The 26,226-nt window shown below is 39.3% G+C and overlaps 1 protein-coding gene across 2 annotated transcripts; it reads right to left on the bottom strand.

The window, feature by feature from the left end:
• Window positions 1–6: 6 nt before the first annotated feature.
• LOC18436894 (RNA polymerase II transcriptional coactivator KIWI) lies at window positions 7–25,610 on the bottom strand. 2 transcript variants are annotated; one of them, XM_006847116.4, is made up of 4 exons: window positions 25,299–25,610; window positions 25,050–25,155; window positions 2,311–2,333; window positions 7–350 (listed from the first exon to the last, which is right to left on the bottom strand). In XM_006847116.4, exons 1-4 carry the CDS (start codon window positions 25,431–25,433, stop codon window positions 291–293), a joined length of 324 nt encoding a protein of 107 aa, XP_006847179.1. In that variant the 5' UTR covers window positions 25,434–25,610; the 3' UTR covers window positions 7–290. The 2 variants fall into 2 exon arrangements, with proteins under 2 accessions (XP_006847179.1, XP_088707612.1); XM_088851486.1 differs by lacking the exons at window positions 7–350; window positions 2,311–2,333 and having other exon boundaries at window positions 24,668–25,155.
• Between the last annotated feature and the right edge of the window lie 616 nt (window positions 25,611–26,226).

Genomic DNA, 26,226 nt, shown 5'->3' with positions numbered 1-26,226 from the left:
GGCATATGCACACAAAAAACAATAGGTTTTCGAATGGCATTTAGTGTTGGTGTGAATAAGAAACAAGCTATCCTAAACAACATTCACACGTATCAGACGCGTATTCCAGAACCACCGTGTTACACTTTTCTGCCATCAAAACAAGCTCCAGCTCTGTAATATGTACAGAAACAGGCACAATACATAGTGTGCATGCCAGCAATACTCCAACATATGGTCATAACAAAACAGTGCGCACAACCACAATACGCAGCCAGAACAGCCTCCCAAGATTAGAAGCAACTCCAAGCTTAAGCCTTCTCTGCTACTGCTTTGTCAATCTCATCAACATGATCTCGAAGCACATACCACTACAGAAAAAAGAAGCCACAAACAAACTTAATACCAAAACATGAAACTACATAGGCACACAAAAGGGTACTAAAGTTCCCCTTTTTAGTGTCTTATCAAAGAACTGTGTATCAAACTGGAAGAATAAAAAGATGGATTATTTTGCAATCTCCTAGCACTTTAACAGACCTGTTGGAGATCAATATGTTGTAAAAGAACTATTCCAGTGCATAATTAACAATATTGTGCGCAATGGAAACAAAAAGTAATGAGCTGCAATAATCATCCGGGAAATGAATGGGATCAAAGAGAGAACATTTGTTTAGCTTTTGAAAGGTACAAAAAGTCTCAAAGATTTATAGCGATTAATATGATTAGGGTGTTAGCATGCACTCGTTTTTCCGACAAATAAGGTATTTGATAAACTGGAAAATGAAAACTCCAGAGGGAGAAATGGAATTCATAAAACCTCTAGAAAGATAATCTTAGAACAGAGATGGGGACATAGGAAAAAGGAGTAAAGACAGAACTCAAGAACAGGAGCTCTGAAAAACATAAAATGTTATGGAATCCTATCGACATGCTATGGATTCAAATTGTCTTTCCTGAGACACTATGAGGTTATGCTGGATATTCACTAACTCCAAACTCTGTGATTGTACAAGTTTCCAAGCATGTGCTTATATATGCACGGCAACACTAAAGAATGCAGAACATCAAAAACAATATAGAAGATTAAAAAAAAAAAGTCATACAGATTAAACTTAGTAAAATTCAAATTTCGACTAAACTTCTCATTTGAAAGAACTACGAACAACTAAAAAAAATTCACAAATGGTTTGCAAAATAACACAATATCAAAGTTTGAGGATTCAGAAATATTGATAAGCACAGGCTAATTATTAGAAAGATCAAGAATATCATTCATATCAGTTTTTCTATAACTAAAACAAATGCATTTATCTAAATAACATGAGTAAATGTTCTGATTTCTCAAAAGAATATGTACAATTATTATAGTCTAAATTCTCTAAGGGAACAAAACAAGACGCATTCTCTCAAAAAATAACAAGACAGCATGAACCACATCTAATATTGATGGACATTATTAACAACCTCAACAGAAAACAGGATAGGTTAAAGAGAATAAGAAGAAAAAGTAAGAGCCAAATGTAATATAAATCATAATCGAAAACAAAAAGATTAAATACATAAAAAAGGCTTTTGAGGGACGACAAATAGTAGCAAGTTCCTACAATCCATGACCTTCATGAAAGAAATATTGTCCATGAAGACATCAGAGCACTAAGAAAGCTCTGAAATAATAAAAAAACAGCTCATAAATATGCTAAATGCGATTATGTTTATACTTTCCCCATACACAATTAGTAAGAAGGGAAATGATCCTATTAGACCCAGCCCTAAAGCAGGTAGGGCCCCAATCTCCAAATTTTAGTGGCCTGAACCATATGTAGATATGATTATAACTTTTAAAAAAGTTATATGGAGATGATTTGTAAGTCCATCAAAAATACACATTTATAAGTTAAGCAAGAAGTTACATGTCATCACCCTTGTCAGCTGTAGGCAACAGTGGATGTCAGTCTCCATAAATGTTTCTTGCAGATCTGGGTCCCATAGGATTATTTCCTTCGTGCAAAAAAATTTTTAAAAAAATGACCATTTCCTTTGTGAGAATTTTAAAAATAAAAAGACTTGCATAGTATGCAACAAAGCAAATAATTTTCCAAACTACTCAAGGAACAGTTTTATTCCCATTAAAAAAACAGAGGCAAAGCTCCAGGACGTCATTATCAGACAAAATGGATTCACAATACAGAACATGAGAGCTAATCTAATTTATACCAAACCCCATGCTTTGTTACAGAAATCAGATGCCTTGAACTCACAAAAGTGGCAACCATGCATGCACAACACAGCAGCATTTTGGGCATAAGGAAATGGAGAAGAGGCGCATACCTGTTCCATGGTAAGTGAGATACCTGGAAAAAAGAAAAGTAGAGGCCATCAGTTTCAAGCATATCAGAGAATTATACAAATTAGTACTAGGAATTACGCAATATTGGAGACAATTCAACCATGTGAGGGGCAGTCTAGCTTAGACACCAATTCATCACATGTTTTATAACTATTTACTGCACAAAACTATTTCCCATATGCTCATTACAGAAGAGAGCTTAACTATGCACACACAAGTTCACTAGAATTGCGAACCAATTTAGTTAATGCCACTTTTGTTCATATCTTCCAAGGAAAATCGAAGTGAAGTTAAGTGTTTCAATTCAAAGTAGTTTATATGAGAATCATAGCAAATGATTTCTGTGCACAAGGCCTCCCACCCATAAGGGGGCCAAGCTAGGCATTTTTAGATAAATTTCACGCATCCGGAAAAAAATGTTGATATCCAGGAAGAAAAATCTGACAGAAATTGGACTTTTTGACCATATTGTGGGCAAGAAACTCCCTTCCATTCTGTATGGCAGCCCAGTAACCTTCAATTAGGAGTCATAATCCTACATTTCTCGTTGGGAGGCTACACCAATCTTTACACCCCCCTTTCTTCCTCAATTAGTATAAATTAGCCTACCTCTTCAGTGGCCATTATTTAACTCATATCAGTTTGTGTTGTACTTCTTACCTCTTCACCTACTTCTGTATAAATCTCACAAGTAAATTTATCTCAAGTATTGCCTTCTCAAGGTTTTCCTTTCCTATTCCTCAACTCATGGTTTGGAATATTTTGTTGTACTTATTCCAATACTTTTATTCTTGACAGTTTGCAAGGGTCAGATTTTCATTTCACATGCATCATTGAGTTGTTTCTAGGTCATTGTTGACATAATAAACTTTTTGTTTTGATTGATTTGTTATCTAAAATTTAATATATTAACATGTCTTACCTAAGCATTCATATTTTTGTAAAACCTAGCTCAACTAACAAGTTCTATTTGTTTCAAATTTCATATCGAAAATACTTCTGTAGTTCTAAGGCTAGATAAGGGTGTTCCAAGGCTAGCTGTTATAGTATACGATAATCATAATGCTCGAGGAAGGTCTAAAGCCAAAGTTCAATAAGTTTCACCAAAAGAGCCTACAACATGGAATTGTAACAGACTGCCCAATCTTCCGCATTATTAGTGGTCGGGGCCTGGGTCGGATTTGGATCGGACTCCCTCTCGAACAACCGCATGACTTGGCACGTGTCGCTTGCGAGGCTCATGCGTCACTCTTGCGGATAGGTATGTCCAGAAAGGATTTTTAAAATGCGGTGAAGAGATGAACAGAAGCACCTACCTCGCTGCGGTTTGAGTTCGTGGGATAAGCCCAGGCTGATGCCCTCTTAAGATCAGCACACGAAATCCCTTCGGCTGTCCAGCAGCTCGGTTTGGACACAGCCCCCTCTCAGACTCAACACCTCATATCGTACTCTTGCTTTAAGAAACTGCCGATGAAGTTCGTGAAAAGTATACTCCTCTTGAATGTACCTCTTGATGCATGAGTGGCTCTAAATGGTTTAGGAATGGAAGGGACGAAAGTCCCTCACAGCCTGAACACTATATGACCTGGAGATTAGAGTATTGAAAGGGTCAGAATTCTAAGAAAGCCAACTCAGGATGACTCCAACTCGAGTAAATAGGTGCAAGAGAAGCAATGCCTCTTACAACCTGAATTCACTGTACGAGAAGGTAGTTACAGCGATACTCGAATTAGGGCCCTAAGATACAATCTCATAATGTCCTCAGGTTAAGTGTTTTTTAAGCGATGTGAGAGATTACCAATGAAGAAGATGAGATAAGAAGGTGACAAGAATAAAGATAAATGAAATAAATGAAAGATTAAAAAAAGGTGGCTTAGAGAAGGGAAGATGAAAGGTGTGAATGTGAATGTAAGGAACAAGAGGCAGTTAGAGACTATGGGGTGTAACGATGGGCAGGGCCACAAGGGTTTGAGCATATGTGGTGGGCACGAATGAGATTGAAAGGAAGCGAAGCGCGGGCAAGGGTGCAAAGGCGTGAGAGTGAAGTAGCAGGCGCGTTAGGCGAGGGCACAAGAGAGGGACATGAATGAATGATGGTGATAATGCTGGTCGCAGGTGTAAGGGCGAGAATGAATGAAAGTGTGCGGTAGTGCTGAGTGCGAGGGTGAGTGAGGGTAGGTATGTGATAGGTGCAGGCAGGTGTGCAGAGAATAATAGGCGCGGGTGTAAGGTGAAGGCGTGAGTGTGTAAATAATTATGAAGCACAGGTGCGAGACGATGGTGTAAAGGATACAAGTGGATTAGACGCAGGTATGAGTTGATGCGAGATTTAGGCGCAAGTTAGGAATGAGAAACGAGTTAGGTTAGGGCATGGGTGCAGACGCGAGCACATGTGAATGGATAGGCGCGGGTAGGAGCGTTGGATTAGGCGTGGGTAGGTGTGCGTATGGATAGGCGCGGGTAAGTGTGATTGCAAGATTAGGGGCGGGTGGAGGATTGTGGATTTAGGCACAAGCGGAGGATTGTAGAGTTAAGCACGGTTGAAAGGGAGTGAAGGCATAGAGTGATGGCCGTGGGCGAGAGGTTGTGAGCGTGAGTGAATGAAGGGCGGACAAGGCGCGAGCAGAGGGTTGTGAGCGTGAATGAATGAAGGGCGGACAAGGCCCAGGCAGGAGGTTGATGCGAGCAAGAGTGACAGGCGGATAAGGCGCATGCACGCAAAGATGTGAGCAAGAATGAGTGAAGAAGTAAGAGAGTGCTAGGCCCTTCCTAGGTGCGGGTCCAGAGAGTTGGATGTAGAAGAGAGGGGAAAAGAGAAAGAGAAAGGAGGGGAAAGCAGGCAATGCTCGGACCCGCCCTGAGTCTGCGCAAGAGGGAGAAAGAGAGGGTGAAAAATGAAATAGAAGAAAGTGAAAGAAGGAAGAGAAAGAGAGGAGAGAGAACGGACTTAAGTTGTGCTCGAACCTAGGTGCACATCCATGGGTCCCTTTGCATGCACATGAGAAAGAAGGGTCTTGGGTTTGGGTTAACGCTAGGGTCTAAGGTCTAGGTGTGGTGTACGGGACCTTGAGGTGTATGGTATGGATTAACGTGTAGGGAGTAGGCTATAGTGTATGATGGCCTAAGGGTATTTTTTCTCTCTATGAAATGTTTCTCTCTCTTCTCCTCTTGGTCTTGAATTTGAAAGCAAAGTTCAAGCACAAGCAAGAACTTGATAACAAATGACTTAACCTTCAAGAATCATCCAAAGACCTTATTACAAGTGACTTGGGTTTCCTTATATAGAGCAACCACTAAACAAGGGTGGGATGCTTAAAAGTACCCAAGATTGTCAAAACATACACATTTACTGAATTAAAATAATCATCCCGTATTTGGACCAAATGACCAAAATGCCCCTAAGTACTTTTCAGCAAATGACAAAACCATCCATCCATGAGGGGCCTCTTGCCATTGCTAGTCTTCAGGAGCTTTTTCGGACATCCATAATGGTAATTCCAGCAATCAATCGTAGTAGAATCGACGCATGAACTTTTGTGAGCGTTTTGATACCCCTTTGATTGTCTTGAACAGAGTTTTTAAGAAGAACCCAAAATCCGGCCAAGTCCATAAACTTTGCAATTCTTCAGCCATCAATGTAGTATGATCTATGATGTTCTTCATTTTTGTCACAAATTGAAGAAGACATTGTAACAATCATTTTGCAGTAAATTTTGTGTTTTGGTCTTGATTTGAGCATATTCCAAATTTGGGCCGAAAAATGGGATTCCGACGACCGAAAAAGTATGCCTTTCTTCAACCTCAAAATTCGTGCCATCCGGCCTCCGATTATGCATAAAACTTGTACCAAACTGTAGCTTTTCAAGCACGGTCGCAACAGACATGTATTTGCGACGATCTGACACTGGGATCTTGAGCTATGGCCTCTCTAAAAATTGGATGTTCTCTTGTATAAGTTCTGAATTTTCATATTTTTAGCTCATTTTCTCTTTAGAAATTCTCTCATTTCGGGTCAAGCCAAGATGCGTGCCTTATATCAAAATGATCAGGTCGTCAAGATCTAGCTCATGTCCAAGTTTAAGCTTAATTGGACTTAATATGAGTAAGATATGATCATCATCCCGAAATGAGAAGACAGTTTCCATTTATAGAAACTGGTTTACTGAGGCTGCACCGCAATAGTGTAAAACCCACCTTTTTATAGTAATTAGGATTAGAATGGTCACGTAGGGTCTGATTGAGCCCAAATTTGATCCTTGGGGGTCTGGTACTATTTTGAGACCCAAAAAAATAGGATTGTAGTTATAGGGTCCCTTTTTAACTCGATAGGAACTAGATTTGAAAACCAAGTTTCGTCCAGGTCATGTCAAAACTTATCAGAACGCGATGAAACTTTAAAGGTGTCCTTAGGGTATCCCAAATTACCCTCTCGTGAAATTTGAGGCTTTTCTGACACTTCTTTAGAGGTTGCCTAGTTTTAGGCTTATTGTTGTAGTGTTCCCGTGGTCTGGCGATGTCTGGGGTACCGGCGGGACCAAGTTACTACTGGCTCTCTTCTTATTCGCATCGGGGATACAAGTATGTCAAAAATGACGTATAACAGCTTGCCCAACCGAATGTTACTCTTCGAGAGAAGCGATAAGTGTAGCATTTGAAACAAAAACTTCTTCAAAGTTCATCTTTCGAATCCTACTAAGACGCTTTTATTGCCTCTCAACAATCTTTTTCTTCTCAATCACCGGTATCAACACGATCCTTGAGGGGGATACCCTGCTAAGCTTCTTCCCTAGGGGATGACCGAATGCTACTAAAATACGTTTTCTGGGGGAGCATGTTGACTGCGTGCCTTGTAAAAGGGCTTACCTTTCCAACCCAACAATGCTTCCTAATGGGCCAGCTGGTGGGTGCCTTTGGGGCTTGCTCCCAATCCAGTGCTGTGGGAAAGGATGGTCCGATTTTCAACTGAGGGTCTTTTGTGAACTTGATCCCAGTGTGGCTAGAACTTCTTCATGGGAAGGGCTGGTCTGATTTTCACCCAGTACCTTCCAATTCTTTAGTCTCCAAGTGAGTGCCTTTTCAAGGTCTTGCTCCCACATCAGAAGACATCCTTTATTGCAACAACTGAGGGACCTTCATGGACTTGATCCCAATGAAGTTGCAACTGTTTTTATGAGAAGGGCTGGTCTGATTTTCGCCCAATACCTTCCAATTCTTCAATCTCTAAGTGAGTGCCTTTTTAGGGGCTTTCTCCCATATTAGAAGACATCTTTTATTGCAACAATTGAGGGCCCATCATGGACTTCATCCCAGTGAAGCTGGAATTTTTTTTTTTATGGGAAGGGCTAGTCTGATTTTCACTCAGTATCTTCCGATCACCAAACTTTTGTTGAAGTCAGTTTCAAGCTATTTTGGTCGAATGCTGCATCAACTTGCTTATTAGTCCAAAAGCCCTTTTAGGTTTTCACCTAAACTGGATAGAAGTGGCGCCGCAGAACGGTTTTCACTTCTTCTTTTATTGAGGCTCTTTTACCCATGACTTCGAGGTCATGTCCACCTTTTATTTCCATTTTTACTCATGGCACCCTCTTGGACATTCACCATGCCCGGTTTCTTATTTTCAAAACACTTTTACTCATGGCCATGCTCGTCCGTCTTTTTTACTCATGGTGCCCTTTTGGGTTTTCACCATGCCCAATTTTTATCTTTGACAATTTTACCTATAGATTCGTGGCTATGTCCGCCTAAACCTCTCACTTTTACTCATGACAATCCTTATCGGATGCTCATCATGCCAGGCTTCTTTTCTTCTTAGAAATATCCTCCTCCCTGACGATGCATAGGACAGAGGGATTATAGCAGCATAAGGCTCACTGGGGTAACAATACCATAAGTGAGGCTTTTATTGGGTAATTTTGACATCACTGAGGACGCTCTGAACTTTGCAAGGTAATAAATGGTTCACACTTGCTGGGAATCGAGGTTTTTAGATGGACCAGTAGCTAGCCAATGCATAAAAAACTCCACGGGGATAAAAATGTGTTTGCATCATTGGCGGTAGCAATCTACTGAGGGTGGCTATTCATCATTGGGGATTTAAGAGTCAATGGAGTACTAATGATGCTCTTAGAGTGTTGGTTTAATAAGGTGATAGTTTATTGGCGATAGTCCACTGGGGAAGGACTGTCCAGGGTTGATGGGCCACTGGGGTATATGGTCCCTTGGTAGTAGTAGTCCACTGGGGATGATGAATCATCTAGGGTGATGGACAACCGAGGGTGGTGGTTTATTTGTGAATTGATAGACCACTGGGGATGGTGTGTCATCAGGGGTTCTTATGGTGCTTTGAGCATTACATCACTCATGGGGTCTCATGAAAGTTCAAATGAGCAAGGTATGTTTGGCATAGCTCCATGGGGATGATGGAGTTTTAAGTTGAAACCCAAGTGAACAAGGATTGTTTAAGATGATTTATGATGGGGTAAGGGTTGGTGAATGGGATGATTTAAGATTCCCAAGGTTTTTGCGAGTCATCAAGTTTTACCAATAGAGACCATGTATCAACCCCAATGATAGGCTTGAGTGTAGCTTTGAAGTTTTTCCATATTAGCATATCGATTCAGATGCCAATTATTTCACCTAAACAACATCACAAAGCAGTGAACTAAAATAGGTTATAGCACAGCTCCTGTTTAACCATCTTTTTACCTACAACTATTTAAACTTTCAAGCTATTTCAACTAGGTTTTTATACCTATGGCTCCTCCATTTCTTTTCCAAGGGTAGCATGGATTCATACCAGTAATTGTTGGCCTATTAGGAATTCCAATTGCATACATAGTAAATAGAATAGAAGACTATTGTCATCCATCGTCTTTGTTGAGAGAGCAGTATTACAAATTTCTTATCTGGCCATGTGAAGGATCCAAAGAATTAGTGGCTAAAGCTTACCAAAACAGCATTTTGCTCAATATCTACTGGAATTTCATGTTTGCAACCCCTTTCAAGCAGGGATAATGAATCAAGTGTAAGAGTTACCTACATTGTTATCAGTCCGGTTGGTGCTTGAATCGGTGAAGGGTACAGTCCAATCAAAACCGGTCCAACCAACAGTCAAACCAATCAAACATTTTTTTCAATATAAACAAATGTAAAACTTTACTAAAATTTTAAAAATTTGATTAAAATTAGTAAAACATAAGGTAAACAATGAACAATTATTACAAAAGAATATCTTTAAAACAGTTATAAAAATTCTAACTTAAATAATTGTAAAATGCATTAATTTAGTAAATTAACAAGATTAAAAGTGGTAAATTTTAAACATTGCGTTCCTTTTATTAAAGGGTGCAGTTTGAATAGAGTCGAGGCTCTAAACAATCAAAGTAAAGAGCGCCTTCAAATAGTGCCGAGAAATGTGGTTTCAATACTAGAAATCTTTGTGATAACCTTAAAATATATTATCATCACTAATTATAAAATTTAAAGCTTAAAAAACAATGTCGATTGAGCAGATCTATGAAAAATTGAAAATCTTGAAAATTGACGGTCCAAAAATGCATTACAAGATGCACTATTTCCAAAACTTGAAATCCATTTTTTTCTCATATCCATGAATCTTGAGGTCGAGATGATCAGTTTGAGGATTTTCGGGTATCAAAACAGCCACTCCTAGTGAAAGTTTTGTGATGTACCCTAATTTGATTGTTTAGAGCCTCACACTTACATAAACTCTTTCCTTTATATTTTATTTATCTAATGCTAAATATTTAGCTAGATACTTACATAGGCAGCTGCCTGGACGCACACATACATCAGCTCCCAGAATTCTTATGCCCATGCCTTTTACCACAATCCATCTCTCAAAGAGCATGAGAGAGAGAGAGAGAGAAGAGACTAGTGGGATTTGTTTTTTGTAGAGAGCGAGAGCTAGTTGGGTGGGCTTTGTGTACACAGACACACACAGCAGGAAGGGGGGAGAGAAAGAGACTACAGGGGTTGGTTTTATGCAGAGATAAAGAAAGCTAAGTTCATGGTTACGGAAGAGAGAGAGAGAAAGAGAGTGAGAGAAAGAGCTAAGTTTGCGGTTTAGGAATCAGAGTCAAGTTTGTAAGTTACAAAGAAAGATGGGTTTGTGAGTTAGAAAAATAATATTGTGGGTTAGTGAGAGAGGTAGGTTCATGGTTAGAGAGAGGGAGAGAGAACTCTAGGTTTGTGGGTTAAAGAGAGAGGTAGTTTTGAGGTTAGGAGAGAGAAAGTTTGTGGATTAGTGACAGAAACGGATAATAATTTGGTGTTTGCTTTTTGGTCCAAAATATCATTTACATTATGGTGATCGAACAAAAATAAGATGATGACGATTGGCTTTGAACAAAAATCTCTTGCACCATGTGCACCTTAGAGTGCGTACAATGATCATCAACAGTGGCAGATGTGAAAAAATATGGTCTAGAAGGAGATGGTAGATAAGTCGGGCTTGAATAATAGTAAGCATCCTTCACGATACAAGGCATCATAATTGAAGCAAAGAGAGGTAACAAGCTCCCTGTTAATTCACGTTGCTTGGTAATCGTTTGTACCATCCTTGGTTATACGATAATGATGGGATTCACAGTGAGAGTGTGCACAGTGGGGTTAAGATCACTTTGTATCTTGTGAAGGAGACGATGCAGCCTAAAAAGGGAGTTGTGAAACCCTCTAATCTTTTAAAACTCGAGTATTCTTAGAAGAAAGTCAATGGGCTGGGATGGTTTCCGAACTTGTGGCTAACGATATTGAAGGGACTAAAGAGTTGCCGAAGGAGATGAAGCCATTGATGTGACTAAGTTTAAGGACATTACACGTGATGAGTTGCCTGATGGGTTAATGCCCCTACGAGATAACCAACATCGCATCGTTTGGTATCTAGTAGCACTTGATGCAAATGAATGCCAAGAGGAAAGCTGAATTTTGACTTCTATTTATGTATTGATTCAAGGAACAAAATTGGGTTTTATTAGTTGTCATGGGGTATGGTATTCAATCTTTTATTTATTAGGATTAACTTGAGTTTTTCAGATTTTGTTAATTGATTTCCTTTCTTTTGGGAGTAGATCAAGTTGAGTCTTATTTGGATTGGGCATCACGTGAGGATGCATGAATGTAGGAGGTAAAAAGGAAAAGATATTATGGGATTAGGGAAGTGCATGGGGGAGACGTCCAAGTTAACATCGAAGTTATGTGAGCGAGAGAGAGAGAGAGAGAGAGAGAGAGAGAGATTTCTTTTAGAGTTATATTATTTTTTGATAGTATTTAAGGATGGAACATGCACTTGAGGGAGAACCTTTTTTTTATTTTGGGCGAAGACTATTTTATGAAGGAAGAAAGTAGCTTCTTCTTCCTTTTGACATGATTCATGGCCACATTTTTTCTCCAATCTATTGCTCATTTTTGCTTGTTAGAGGATCGAACAAAGGGTGGATTTAATTTCCTACGTTCCTTTCGCATCAAGTAGTATCAAAGCATAGTTTGAAGATGGTCAGTGACTACGATGGCTCGTCGTAGTTTTAAGAATGTCGAGATGGACCAGATGAATGAGCAGCTTGACAACATGACAGAGATGATTGCACAGTTGCTGAAAGGGTAAGATCAATAGCAAGGTGCCCAAAACAAAGAGGTTCCCACGATGTTGGATCCAAATCGTGAGGGTTTTTCTGGTGATTGGAGAGAATCCAAGCCCCAATCTAGGTCGAAGAGAACTGATGATGTGTTTGTGTTCAATGCGCAATGGCGTTGTCCAGAGCATGAATTTAATGGGGAGTCAGACAGCCAACCACCCCGAGGCCGACACAACCGGCATAGGCGCACGAACGGGGAGGAATCACATGATCCCCATTCATATACACTAGGATACAAGCGCAAAGAGTCGGATTCAGGTATTAAAGTTTCCCTTGAAGGATTTTTTGACTAGTTGACCCCTTCTTTGAATGGGAAGACCTGAATGATTCAAAGAAGGTCAAACTTGTGGCTCTTAAACTTAGGGAACCTGTATCAATGTGGCGGGATAAAGTTCAAGAAGCAGGCTTCAAAGGTCTAAGATAAAATCAAATCATAGAACAAGATGAACGCAAGGTTATGCAAGCAATTTCTTGGCAAGCTATGCACAAACATTGTACCAATAGTTTCACCGGTTGCATCAAGGTACAAAATTTGCTCAGGAGCATGAGGACTACTGCTTATGCTTGCATAATGGGTTAACAGAGACCAAGGGCCAAAAGGTTGCACATCATGTTAAGGGGTTGCAGAATTCAGTCCAAGATGAACTCACACTACATCATAGGCCGCGGTTGGGAGCAGCCTCTCAAGCTAACTTGAAAGTAGAAGAACGGTTGCATCAAGGTAAAAAATTTGTTCAGTAGTAGAAGGAGGACTACCGCTTATGCTTGCATAATGGGTTAACAGATATCGAAGGCCAAAAGGTTGCACATTATGTTAAGGGGTTGCATAATTCGGTCCAAGATGAACTCACACTACATCATAGGCCCTGGTTGGGAGCAGCCTCTCAAGCTAACTTGAAAGTAGAGGAACAACAAAGAAAGGAGGCAGCCACAAGCCGACCCATCCTCAGAGCAAATCTTCACAAACTGGAAGGCCTAGACCTCTAAACCCAGGAGTTTCTGCAGCAAAAGATGGCCCAGCTACCAGTACCCAAGCCCACGAGGCTGCTGGTCCAAGGTGCCTTAGGTGTACTCGCCCAGCTACTAGTACCAAGCCGTAGTGTGTCCGTTGAATGTAGCCCAACATCATGCCACTTGGGTAAAGCCCGAGCATGACATTGAACAAGCTATGGACCATAAAGAACACCTAGTAATTGCGGCTGAAAACGAGGCTGAGATTGACAATCAGGTTGATGATGTGGTTGTTCATCAAGGAGAGGCCTAGCTGGTTCAACATGCTCTCTCTTTGCCACATGCAACTAGGAAGGACGTTGGCAGAGGACTAAAATATATATCCCACTCGAAGTATGTGTAATAGGTGTGCACGATCTTCATCAGCAATGGGAGCTTCGAGAACTCTAAAGGCCTTTTAGTTCCTTGCTTCAAGGGGAGGACACAGCGCCTAGTACTTGATAGGAACATGAGCTCCATAGAGCATGTTTGTTTTCCATCGATAATTTCATCTTTAACGCTTAAGAATCAACGACATCGAGAACCCCAAAAGAGAAAGGAAGAGGATGTTGAAGAGGGAACTTTCCTCAGAACAAGCGGCATGATGTCCATGCATCTACATATTGGGTTTGCATATCCACAATCTTCATTAGAAATGGCACACTTTTACCTGCAATAGAGGTGTTCAGATTGCAAGTCCCACGGTTATAAGCAGCCAGGAGCCACCCATAAAAATAGTGAAGTCGAAAACTCGCCCTATTTTCCATGGGATTCGCATCAGTAGCAATATTGGTCAGACCTGTGTAAATATTGCACAGAACAAGTTGTGTTAAGGCAAACCTTCATCCATTGGCCATTTCACAGGCAACGTAAAGGCACTCAGGCCGATATAGTCTCCTTTGGAGCTTGGTAATGCGAACTTGCAAAGGAAGAATGTAGGTAAGCAGCTAGATAAGTCATGTTCATTATGTTCTGCAATGTAATATGACATAAAAAGAAAAATATTTGTAGCGGATGCTTTTGAAGGGGTGCAATGATTCCCCTTTCATCATAGTATCTCAGTAGAAATGGGAGAGCCAACAATCTTGGATGGCCATGCCTCGTTTAGAAGCTATAGAGAGTCTTTAATATATGATGAAGAGCTTGTCGGCTCGGGTCCTGCAAGGGGATCCTTTGCATCCAGCTTTTCTTCGTCATAAAGTGACGGCATTGGTAGAGGTAAACACCTCCGCTAAGGGAAGTGCTCCAATGGAGAAGAGATCTAATAGAAACATGTTAACCTCTCTGTTCTCAAAAAGATTAGTGTTGGTGTTGAGCCTCCAGGTCCCCATCGAATGTCCACAACAGGAGTGAACAGTGCTCCCACCCACATAGAGAATTAAATTACACTCAGGAGGTAAATCTTCTCCAGTGCAGCCTTATAATTAGTGCATATCTGGTGGGTCCAAGAGAACCAACCACGAAGACATATGTTCTAGCCTTGACAATGCAAATTATCAGATTTCCATATAATTACAAGATTTGTCTTCATGCGTTGCCCCCAGGTGGGGTACACATCGATCTCTTCTGCATTACAATGGAGAAAAGGAAGAATGGTGGTGATAGGTTGTCAGTGCTCATAATGATGAATAAACTGCCCCAGTGCGAACCTTGGCGAGTGGGAAGGTTGTATGTTCTGGCCAGTCTAAGACTTGGACCATTTCAACATTGATTTGGTAAAGAGATGCTTGCCTCGTTATCTTATCTCCCTTACACTTTTCGTCGTAAGTCTCATGATCTCTTGAAGGGGAATGGCTCTTCTCAAATTCACTATGCTGCCTGAAAGCATGGTAAGAATACTAGTGCTTAGCAGGATAAAGTTTTGAATAGCCCAAAGAAATCAATAAAGATGCCAATGAAGAAGGTTGTCGCAGTAATTTCTCTAGCTAAGGAGAACAGACTGCAATAGAGTGGTAGAATCAAAAGAGGAATAACAAGAGTCACGAGTAACGTAAAAGAAAGAGGCAAGTAATCCTAAACCATCAAAGAATACCAAGAAAAGCTGGTTGAGGAAATCTCCTGTTGGAGCTTGCTCAACCAAACAGGAACACACCACGGTGATTTCTCAAATTAAGAGAATAGGCCACGATGCATAGATGAAAGTACAAGAAGAAGCTAGAATGAAGTAAAGGAAGAAAATGCAAATCTAGAAGTATTTTAAAAAAGTCCGAAGAATATCAAGAGACATTAAGGTTTAGGTCAGCTTGAGTGGGAACATACCACAGTGGCTACTGATGATGATGGTCACTGTGGTGAAAACCCAAAATTGGTTGGGTTTAGGTCGTGAAGATGTTTTAAAATGACTTGTGAAGAAGCATCCAAGGATCCAAGGGATGGAAGCTGTTCGAGTAAAGGATTACGATTGCAGTAAGCATTGTTAAGACCTAACCACAGTCAAAACACTTGTCAATAACTAATTTTATCACCTTTATATAAACCTAGGACAAAACCCTTGCAAAAGATGTTTTTTGCTGGGATTGAAATTTCAGAGCAATGCCCTAATCACTTATTGTAAGGCTATGCTTTTCAACCACAGAGGAACCGGGAAGCCTAAGGTGTGCAAAGCCCATGAGGCAACAATCAAATCCAAACCAAAACCCTAAAGATATGCAATGAAAAAGAGATTCTGAAAAACATGCAAGAAATAGGAATTCAAAGAAACACTCTTCAAGTACCTGATGAAAGAAGAATTTGGGTCTGACAAGGGCAAGAATCCTATCCAAGGTGTTGGTTCACAGTCATCAGAGGGACGCAGTTAAGTTTTGAGGGAAGAGCTTAAACAGACCAGGAAATTTCACCGCGAATTGAAGGATGAGAGATGTTCTCAAGGGTTGTTCAGCCGACTCGATCAAGAGAAGACAAAGTTAGGGTTCCAGTGGCCTCAAAGAATATGAAAGAAATAATGAGTTCTAGGCATTAAGAGCATGGTTTTAAAGTTTGTCAAGTGAACGAAATGACCAGAAAAGTCCTCATTGAGTTCCTAAGAGCTAGTTGTTCTCTGCTTGACAAGCATGGAAACTAGAAGTTATCAAGGGTACGTGAAGAGCCATCAGGGTTTGGCCCATAAGGACTTGATTTCTACAAGATCGAGATACAAGTGTTCGAAAACAGTTGGAAAGTGACAAATAGATCATGATCGATACTAAAATCCAAAAGGCAGTCATCAAGGTCATAAAGTTCGGATCTAAAGTACAATTGGACCTGCCACGTCACAATGAAAACCTACAATAATCTCCCATGATATTTTTAGAAGGCGACTTCATTGATAATGATAATCGGGACTACAGAAGTATGTCGAAGCAAAATGACTGGAAATTTTTAACACTTGCGCTGGGAGCATGTTTCTCCAATTAGTTGGGAAAAGGTTCTGACGATGATAATGATAATGATGTGTTGGGAGCATGTTCGAAAATGTGTTTCCCATAAAAAATTGCGGTCAAATTGCATGCCATGGGAATCTTAAAATACAAAGGTGGAATGAGGTATTTAGGTGTCGCAAGGAAACTTAGAAGCATGTGCTTTTAATTGATAGTTTTCTGATAGATTACAGTTTATATTTGTACTTCTCTCAATTTCTTGTCAATCAGGCAAAATGAAAAGAACAGCAAAACATATATATTAAAAGAAAAGAAGGAAAGAAAAAATCCATGGCCCCAAATCTATAATCCCTTAATTCTTGATTGAGGGTACAAGGTAGGAATTGAAACATAGAGAAGAGGAGAGAAAGGGAAGACATGAGGTAAGAAGAGTGCCCAAAGAAAAAAAACAGAGATGAAAGGTTCTTCAAATACCAAAATAAAAAAGCCACACGTTCATGAGTTGGCCTTGTCATCCTAGCCTAGCTTCTTCACCACCTTTGTAGCACCCTAACAGACTGAGTCAACGATGCTCCCAAGATGCACAATTTCTTTATCCTTCTACAATTGACTCCTTAGCCCAAGATTCTCACAATCCCTTGAAAAGTGTTTCCCTCAGGTTGGCAAGACAATCAGCATGGTTGAGAAGGAGCTCGTCTTTGGTCAAGCCTTTTTCCACAAAGAAGGGGGTGGAGTTTAGGAAGTCGAAGGTCATATTCTCACAAAAATCTAACCCCAAATCAACATCATTGAGTCCTTCTCAAAGAAATTGTGCCATAGATGAAGGGCCCTCTCTTGCTCGAGGGAAGCCAAGAGGAGAGGGGTTGAGCTCCTAGATCTGAAGCATTTGGAGAGACGAGACTTTGGTGAAGCAGATGAAGAAGAAGAAGAAGAAGAATGAGAAGAGGATGCCATGACTGAGAAGTAGTGGAAAAATTGTCATTGATTCTATATAGAGAACCAGGGTCAAGGGATCGTCATAGCCATGACAGTCAAAGATAAGCAAGGGAAAAAAAAAGGATAAACAAATGAAACAAGAGACGTTATTCATTTCTTGAAATTACATTGAAAAAAGCTTAGGTAAAGAAGCAAACTCTAGAAGCTTGAAACACCAAAAATTAAACTATGGAGGCTAAAGACCCTACAACACCTATGCATTAGTCTAGTCTTCTGACGACGCCTTCTTCAAGAGATTCCTCACATCTTTGTGAGAAGCTTGAAGGCTCTTCCATAGGCCAGCAATCTCTTCATCCTTCTTCACAAACTCTTCAGCTTGTTCAGCTAACTATTGGTCTTTCTAGATGCTCTATTCCTTAAGCCAACAATAACCTTTAATATTCTTAAGAGAACAGCTCGAAGTAGCTTCAGGTGACTAGATTGATCAACAATAAGCTCCTCTATTTCTTTAACTTCTTTGTAGAAGTGAAGCATAGATTTCAGGATGTCAAAATGAAAGTAGCACTATGTGACCCGGGTAAGTTTATACTGATTAAAAAAATTTAAAGTTCTTTATTTTCACCACCCGATCACTTACAAGTGTCCAAATACAATATATGAAGCAATGAAAACACAAAGAATGCCACGAGCTCTCACTTGCTTGCCATCAAAACAATAACTCATACAATATATAAATCTGAAAAATTACATATCACTTCGAACAAAATCAAGAGAGCAAAAAACAAGACAATACCATATACCTTGCCTCAGGTTACCCCCAGGGACAGGTCTCATCCACCGATGGCTAGAAACCCTTATGCAATACGAGAGAGCAATGGAACAACTTAGGGCCTTGGCCCCTTGATCTATGTGTTTGGGCTGTGCCCCCCTTTTCTTTTCTCTAAAATATTCTAAATATGAGAGAGGAGGCAGAGATGAGACAGAGTGGCATGCCACTTTTGGAGAGAGAGAGAGAAAGAGATATGACTTGTGGTGTGTAGAGAATGAGGCCTCCAAATGACACAATATATGGACTCATGGTTAGGGTTTGGTTTTCGAGGGTTTAGCCATCCTTATGAAGATTTGATCTAGACCATTGATCAAATGAGATCTATAGCGTCAGAATCTTAGCCTTACAATCCATGGATCAACCATCATGATCTACTAGAAGGTGCTAGAACCTTATCCATTAGCATCCGTAACTTAATCCCATCGAATAATTGGTGTAAAGAAAATTCAATTCACATTCCTTTTATTTTCTTCAAAGGGAAAATTATCGATACCCCCAAAATCAACTTTTTAGACATCCTACCCCTCAAAACTTTTTATATCCCACCCTAAACCCCAATACTGTTTTTCCTTATACTTACCCCCCAAGTCAAAAAGTCAATTAATTTAAGGCAAAAATGCCCTTATACTCTCTCTTCTCCTCTATTTTGGGTCACGTGACATTGGCCCTTACTCTCTTTCTTCTCTATTTAGGGTCAAGTGACATTGGCCCTTACTCTCTTTTATGCTTGAACTCTCTATCTCTGTCTGGCCATACTAATGCGGTCTAACACAATGTGTGTCAGACCAGTAAAAAATCTAGTTCTAATGCGGTCTAGCACTTACTGTGTCGGACCGCATTGGAGGCAGAATACTATGAGGATCTACCAGTCCGACACAATGTCTGTCAGACCGCATGCCGGGCCGCATTACCAGCCACCCGCAAAAAAATCTTATTTGAGAGAAAGAGGGCAGGTAGAGAGAGAGAGAGAAAGAGTAAGACAGAGAGAATGAGAGAGAGAGAGAATGAGAGAGGGCAAATAGAGAGAAATGGCAGGTGGAGAAAGCGAGAGAATGAGAGAGGGCAAGTAGAGAGAAATGGTAGGTGGAGAAAGAGAGAGAATGAGAGAGAGAGGGCGAGTAGAGAGAGAGGGCAGGTGGAGAGAGGTAGAAAGTGAGAGAGAGGGCAGGTAGAGAGAAGAGAAATTGTTGCCATGTGACTAAAAAACATAGGGAGAAGAGAGAAGAAAAGGGTATTTTGGCCCCAAATTCATTGACTTTTTTACTTTACGGTGGGTAAATACAAGGAAAAATAGTGTTGGGGTTTAAAGTATGATACAAAAAGTACTACAGGGTAGGATGTTTAGAAAGTTGATTTTGGGGAGGGATCAATAATTTTCCCTTCTTCAAATCTCTACAATTTGTTTCAACTGATTGAATGGCCTATCTTGCATGTCATCAAAAATAAGAAGTGCAATGTGGTGCGTGCCACCCATGGGGCTCTAGTGGGCCCCAAGCACTTCCCAACATGTTCTCAATTGGAGGGGCCTTTGAAGTATAATGGGCCGCCATGTGTATTAGTAATTTTAGAACTTAGAAAATGATTTTTTGAAAAACATTTACTATTTTATTTGTCTCTAAATAATTAAATATTTAAAAATTCAGTTTAAGCCTATTTATAAATCAATTTTGGGAAAATAAAATATCCAAAGACTTCCAAAAATATCTTTTATTAATCTAAATATCATTTATAATTAAATTAATTATTTTAAAATTAATATGATGCGATTTTGGTCCAACTTTGTTAAGGAAAGTGTGAAAATACTGAACACTCCATCTTCTACTAGAGACCATGAACTACACTAAATTTCTCAAACTAACTCAGTAGTTCCCATGACCACAGTCCATCACAAAGGTTCATGATTGGGCTACCAAAGTCAGCCAATAAATGATGAGAACATAATCCTAGTCTATGGAGTATAGGTTCCCCCCAAAAGACAAGCCTAGGTCACACTGACCTTTGCACACACGTCGCAATTTGTGCATGAGAGTTATCTCTCGCACATGTACACGCAAAACCCTCAATAGTGTTTTGCTTCCCGATGCGGCTATCATGTGTACATGCCGTATGATGGTCTATAATGAGGATTTGGCCCTTGTCCCTTCAGGCCTACCAATCACACACAAGGGTCACACAGTCCCCTTGGCAAATTACCTAGGCATCTCCGACCTCATCAATGGGTAACTCTGTTAACCCTTCTCGGTTGTGCTCTATGCCCAGGTATCTTAGGGTTTTAGTACTCAACTGGCCTAGCTCGTCAAGCCTAGTTTGAGTCTAGACATTAAAATTGTAAACTTCAGTCCCTTTGGACCAAGCATGGAGTTAGTTAAATTTTCGTCAAGATCTAGTTCATCAAAGGCCTCATAAGCTGCCTTCCCAATTTTGAGCTGAGAATAATATTAAGTGGGAGTTTGCGAGCATTAGGGAGCAATATCCATAACTACATGCCAAGGGGATGAAGTTTCAACATTGGAAGATGAAGTTGTTGATTTGTTGTGATTGTTTGGGATCTTGAAAATCATTAGAGCTGGTCATGGTCAAAGCAAAGGGGAACATAATCCCATACAACTTTAAAAAGGCCTCATGATAAAAAATCCCAAAGGATTAGGACTTTTAGTCCTAGTAAGATAAGGGTTACTTTGAAGAATAGGATAAGGATGAAAAGCACCCAAATAAGTCACGAGCACAAGAGATAGTCATTAAGGTCCTCACAAATACGGAAAGCACCCAATATTTGCCAAATGTCACATTCACAAACTCATGGGATCCGTGCAACCTTCCCGGGGGGGTTGTGAATTTGTTTGGGTATGTTTTGTGACAAAAAATCCCAAACTAACCAAAGAACCCAAATAAGGTTTAGGATAAAGCAAACCTATAAGATTGGATCTCAAAACTCACATTTACCTAAGATAACCTTAAAAAATGTCTGCAGACAACGCATGATGCATAAGAAAATCCTCAAAGCATTCCATGTGAATTTCCTAAAAAACTGCGTATCAAAAGCATCCATATAATTTTCAGTACCGGTTCACCCAAAGAAGAGAACTAGAAGAAAAATCTTGATGAATATCAAATCATACTCAGGTGAGTACAAAACTCTTTGTAAAACATAATCAAGGTTCAAATAACCCACAAAACCAAAGTCATGAACTTTGGATGATAGACAAAGGGAGCTTTAATTTCACCACGGATGTCGATGAAGGCATTAAGCCTAGAAACCGCTGTCAAGACACAAATCATGTTGAACAATAATACAATGGCATAGAGAGCGACCCTAGAAGGCTAACAGATTGCCTAGATAATGATAAGATTTAATTTGAATTTATTTCATGCAACTCACAAAACATGTTTTCACCAAGGTTACACGGAAATTTGTGGATCTCTTGCAGACACCAAGATTTAGAGATATAATCTCAAAGTTATAAGTTAAGTTGGATCTTGCAACAAGTGGCTATTCAACCAACTCACCTTAGAGTCCTTATTGCTCTATAAGCTATGAAAGGGGGATCTTTATTCTTCTCTTATTTTTCAGGCTCATATTGACCCAGAAAATGAGAACCTGTGGAATAGTGGAAAGCAACATCCATAGTTGAGACAAGCACAAAGCATACAGACTTCAACAGCAAGAGCAGCGAAACCTCAACTAGTTCATATTCACTAGGTGAGTCTAATCAGACGGCTTGTGCTTGAGTCCACTCTCTATAATTAGACCCATTGATCAAGGTATTTCATGTTTGTACAAACGACCTTGAATGTAAATGAAACAAGATACGTATGGGAACTTAGCAGTCCTCCCCGAACCCATATTGTAATAAAATCTTGTATTCTCTGATTTGTGTTTGGTAGTCATTGGAGTCTTCTTTCTTTCTTAAATCCCTTAAGCGCACTTTTCGGGTGAATCATCTGCTTCATTAGTGAAATACATAAGACCGTTACTCATTTTGCTAAGTATGAAGTAGAAAATATTTTGCTAATTCTTATGTAGGCCACAGACGTGTTGCTGCCAAACTTTTCATACCATCATCCAACTTCATTCAAAGTGATAAATATATACAGTAAACAAGACTTCTTTCAATATGGCTATACTGGGACAATAAATAGAAGACACTACAGTTCTTGCCTGAAATGCCATAGAAACTACTGCAATAGAAACTACTGCCATAGCACCTTCACTGTATTAAGCTCAAGCATCCAAGATTCCCTAGGCAATATCAAGTGTCGTATTAGCCAAAATGAGGCTAACAGTTATACCAGCAATCCTGCCTCCAAACACCTTCAAGAGGTAAGGGATGAGACACCTCATCGATGCAACTCTGAGTACCCGCCAGGAAATATGACTATCAAAGGCAACTTAGATCTCCTAAAATATAGATATTATTATTATCAATCTAGACCGACTATGTAAGAAAAAATATTTGACTCTCTCCGTTGTGGGTATTTGGTTGTCCTCTCCCTAATAATCCACCATGATTGTTTGGGAAAGCAAAGTACAAGATAAAAGGAAAGTAAAAAAGAAACAAAAAAATAAAAAAGAAATAGGGAAATTATCAAAAATATACCTTAATTTTCGCCTAATTAAATAAAAACCTCATACTTTCATTAACCTCATCCATACCCTTGTTTCTCATTTTTGACATTTTTTTTACCAAAATAGCCTTCACAGTAGTCGTATTACTGTGAAGGCATGATGCATCACGGTACTTTAAGTATGGCAGTGCTAAAGGGCATCACTACAGTACTTTCAGTACCGTAGTGGAAAAGGGCATCATTACGGTACTTTTAAGTATCGTAATGCTAAAGGGCGACATTACAGTACTTAAAGGGCATCATGCCCACCTGGCTGACGACACTTTTGGAAAAAGACGGTGCCTTTGATTACGGTACTTTAAGTAGCAAAACTTAATTTGGATAAAAGATTTTGATGGAAAACGAAGTCTATCATTCGCAATGCAGGAATATGAAGAACATTGAGGCTGCTGAAGTAGAATAATGAGAGCATATTCAGGCCATTTGCAAGGTAGCAAATTCAATGAGGTAGAAGTGTGGACAATGCGAACCGAACTAGGAAACGTGGACCCAAAAAGGAAATCGAGTATAATAGAAGAAAACTCTAGCAACATTGTCAGCTGGGACAACCGAAGAGTTGCCCTTGAAGCTGATATAATTGAAGAAATTTGGCGAAGATGCAGTAGCCTAGTTGTCTCCTTCCAATAAGGAAGGAGAATCTAACCAAGAGGCAGATGCTGTGGCAATGAAAAGTAGCCAAACAAAAGCTTGAAGTTATTGTGTTTAATGTATAGCATCAAAGTTTTTGTACATATGTTTGACTATACTTGGACTCGATTTTGTAAAGAATGGTCAATTTTGTGAAATTCTATACAACATCAATGAAATTCAATTAACAATCAAGACAGAAAAATCCATGATGTAAATGTAAATTTACAATGATGTCATATACCTCATATACAAAAATGAATCCCTAACTGCAATGTACTACGAATCAAAATATGTGACAAGGATGGTTTAAAAACTCCATTGACTTCCAATGATGGTTCAGCCGGGTGGGCATTGTTGAAGATAAGAAGAGACCAAGTCAAATTACTTAGTCATCAAGTTAGTTATTGGTGATAAGGCCTCCTATTATTTACCTCTATCTCCAAGATTCATTGTGATTGTCCTCTATATATAGAGGCACTTAATGATGTAATCCATATCCAAAATTAATGAAGATGTAGCCCGTTGGGAAAATTAACAAGTAAATTCCTGAGGAGCATGACGGTCTTCGAATAATAGGACGCCTTATCACCAATAACTAACTTAATGTAATAATAGGAGGCCTTATCACCAATACCTAACTTGATGACCAAGTACTTTGACTTGATCTCTTCTTATCTTCAACAGGTATGATGCCCTTTAGCATTGCGGTACTTTAAAATGTCATGACGCCCTTTAACATTATGCCCTTTAGCATTATGGAACTTAAAAATCCTTAATGATGCCCCTGTAGCGCCACGGTGCTTAAAGTACCATAATGAAGCCCTTAGCACTACGGTAATGAAGCCCTTTACGGCAATACGACTACCGTGAGGCTATTTTAGTCAAAATAATGCAAAAAATGAGAAAAAAAGGCATGGATGAGGTTAATGAAATATGAGGTTTTTTTCTAATTAGGCAAAAATTAATATATATTTCTGATAATTTTGCAAATAAATAAATATAGAGAATTCATAGTATATTCCGCTTTTTATGAATTAAAATATCAGATTCACAAAGATGCAAAATCAATAACAATTTAGAAATATGCAAAATCTAAAACAATAGGCAAATTGCAGCTACAGCATCCATTGCATGTTCTGGATCATAGGACTTCTTAACATTCATTTCCAGACACTGCTTATTTTCTGTTACTATCATTTCTTTTTTGTTTTTGACCTGCAGTTACTTATAACAATTTTTTCTCATTTCATTTGTGCTTTTAGACTTATGACATTTCCAGGCTTGGAACTCAGAAGACCGCGCTTCATCCCAATTTCAATTTATTTATTTTTTTATGATTGACGCTCTCAAATAACTGCTTATTGAAAAACAAATTTTCAAACCGAGAGGATGTTGGCCAAAGTTTTGGCAGTTCAATGACTCTGCTGCACATTTACCTTGCTCAACTGAAGCGAATAATTAGTGAATATTCCAGGCCTCTACAGTACCCAAAGTGAAATGGATTCACTCGCTTTAACACTCATAACATTTAAGGAACTAGAATCTAGTAGAAATATTTTCCAGAAAATAGTAATTCAACCACAATACTTCATAACCAATACGCAAGAGAACATTTAAGCCATAAAACAATCCAAAATATGTGACAGGCCTGAAACTGGAACTACATAGAAAGCGGTGATTAGCAGATAGTGTAGGAAAACCTTTCTTTCCAGGCAATTGTTTGCCATCTTTGAAGTAAAACTCTCGAATATCGACCACAACATTCCCTTGCCAGTTTCTCACAGAAACCCTCCTCGTCTTCGAAATCTAAACCCACCATAGCAAAAAGATACCAAAATAGTTACGACTAGAGAGAGATAAATGAAGGAAGAGCCACACCAAAACAGAAAAAATGCAGAGAAATAAAAGACGGTAAAGAGAGAGACAGGAAATGGAAAAGAGAAACAGACGTCGCAGACTGTGATTCCATCACTATCTTCAGTATCTTTCTTTTGCGTCTTGCGAGCTGGGGGGGCTACGCCCTCAGAGTCGCCCTCACTACCAGCGTGGTCCTCGTCCGTTTGCTTTCCCCACCTCTTCGGCATGTCTCTTCTTCAAAGGTCCTCTGCAGGAACTAGGGTTTTCTCTTTACACAATTTCTAGGGTTTGAGAAACTCGAATTGCCTGCGAGTACGGAGAAGCTGCAAGAAATGGGATTGGGGCAGCAGATATGCAGGCCTGGTGAGCGCGGGAAAGTGTAGCAACACATTTATCCACGTGTACACGTGTGGACATGCATTTCGTAAATCGAAGCATATACCGTGCACAACCAGTGGCGGTTGGTATACTTTCACGATCGGAAGGCGAATGTTTAAACTTCTCAAGAAATATATATCCTACGCATCTTGTCTAGATTATCGCATGCACTTTATTTTTATTTTTTAAAAAAATTATCAAAAATATACTTTAATTTTTATCTAATTGAAAAAATCTTCAACTTAAATAAACTCTCTTTTTTATTTTTTTAAATTTTGATTTTTTTATTAAAATAACCTTTATGAAAGTTGTATTGACGTAATGATCACATTATGATACTTTAAGTACCTTTTTAAAGATCACGCTAAGCATTATATTATTTTAAATACCTTAATTACTATTGTTAGAGACAGAACAAATGTCTCCACATAAGGAGTTCTTTTTTATGCTGGGTTTGATGGACTTCGAGTCTCACATTTTATTAGGGATATATTATCCTGAAGCCCTGATTAACAATTTAATTACCCTTGAGGACTATTTTTTTGAATGAGATCAATTTGCCCTATATATTGAACCTTCAAATTGAGGTTCAACCAATACCTCTTGAAAATAAAAAGGTTGAACAAATATTTGAATATAAAA

Source organism: Amborella trichopoda, chromosome 11 (assembly GCF_054954075.1).
Source record: "Amborella trichopoda isolate Santa Cruz 75 chromosome 11, AtrichopodaSantaCruz75HAP2 v2.0, whole genome shotgun sequence".
Taxonomy (NCBI): Eukaryota; Viridiplantae; Streptophyta; class Magnoliopsida; order Amborellales; family Amborellaceae; genus Amborella; species Amborella trichopoda.
Note: the sequence above shows the minus strand (reverse complement) of the source record. Positions and strands in the feature narration are given on the sequence as shown.

Coding starts and splice junctions, on each gene's coding strand:
- LOC18436894 (XM_088851486.1), bottom strand. CDS start 25,433: ATGCCGAAGAGGTGGGGAAAGCAAACGGACGAGGACCACGCTGGTAGT. Junction 25,156..25,298: donor ATGGAATCACAGTCTGCGAC/GTCTGTTTCTCT, acceptor TGGTGGGTTTAG/ATTTCGAAGACGAGGAGGGT.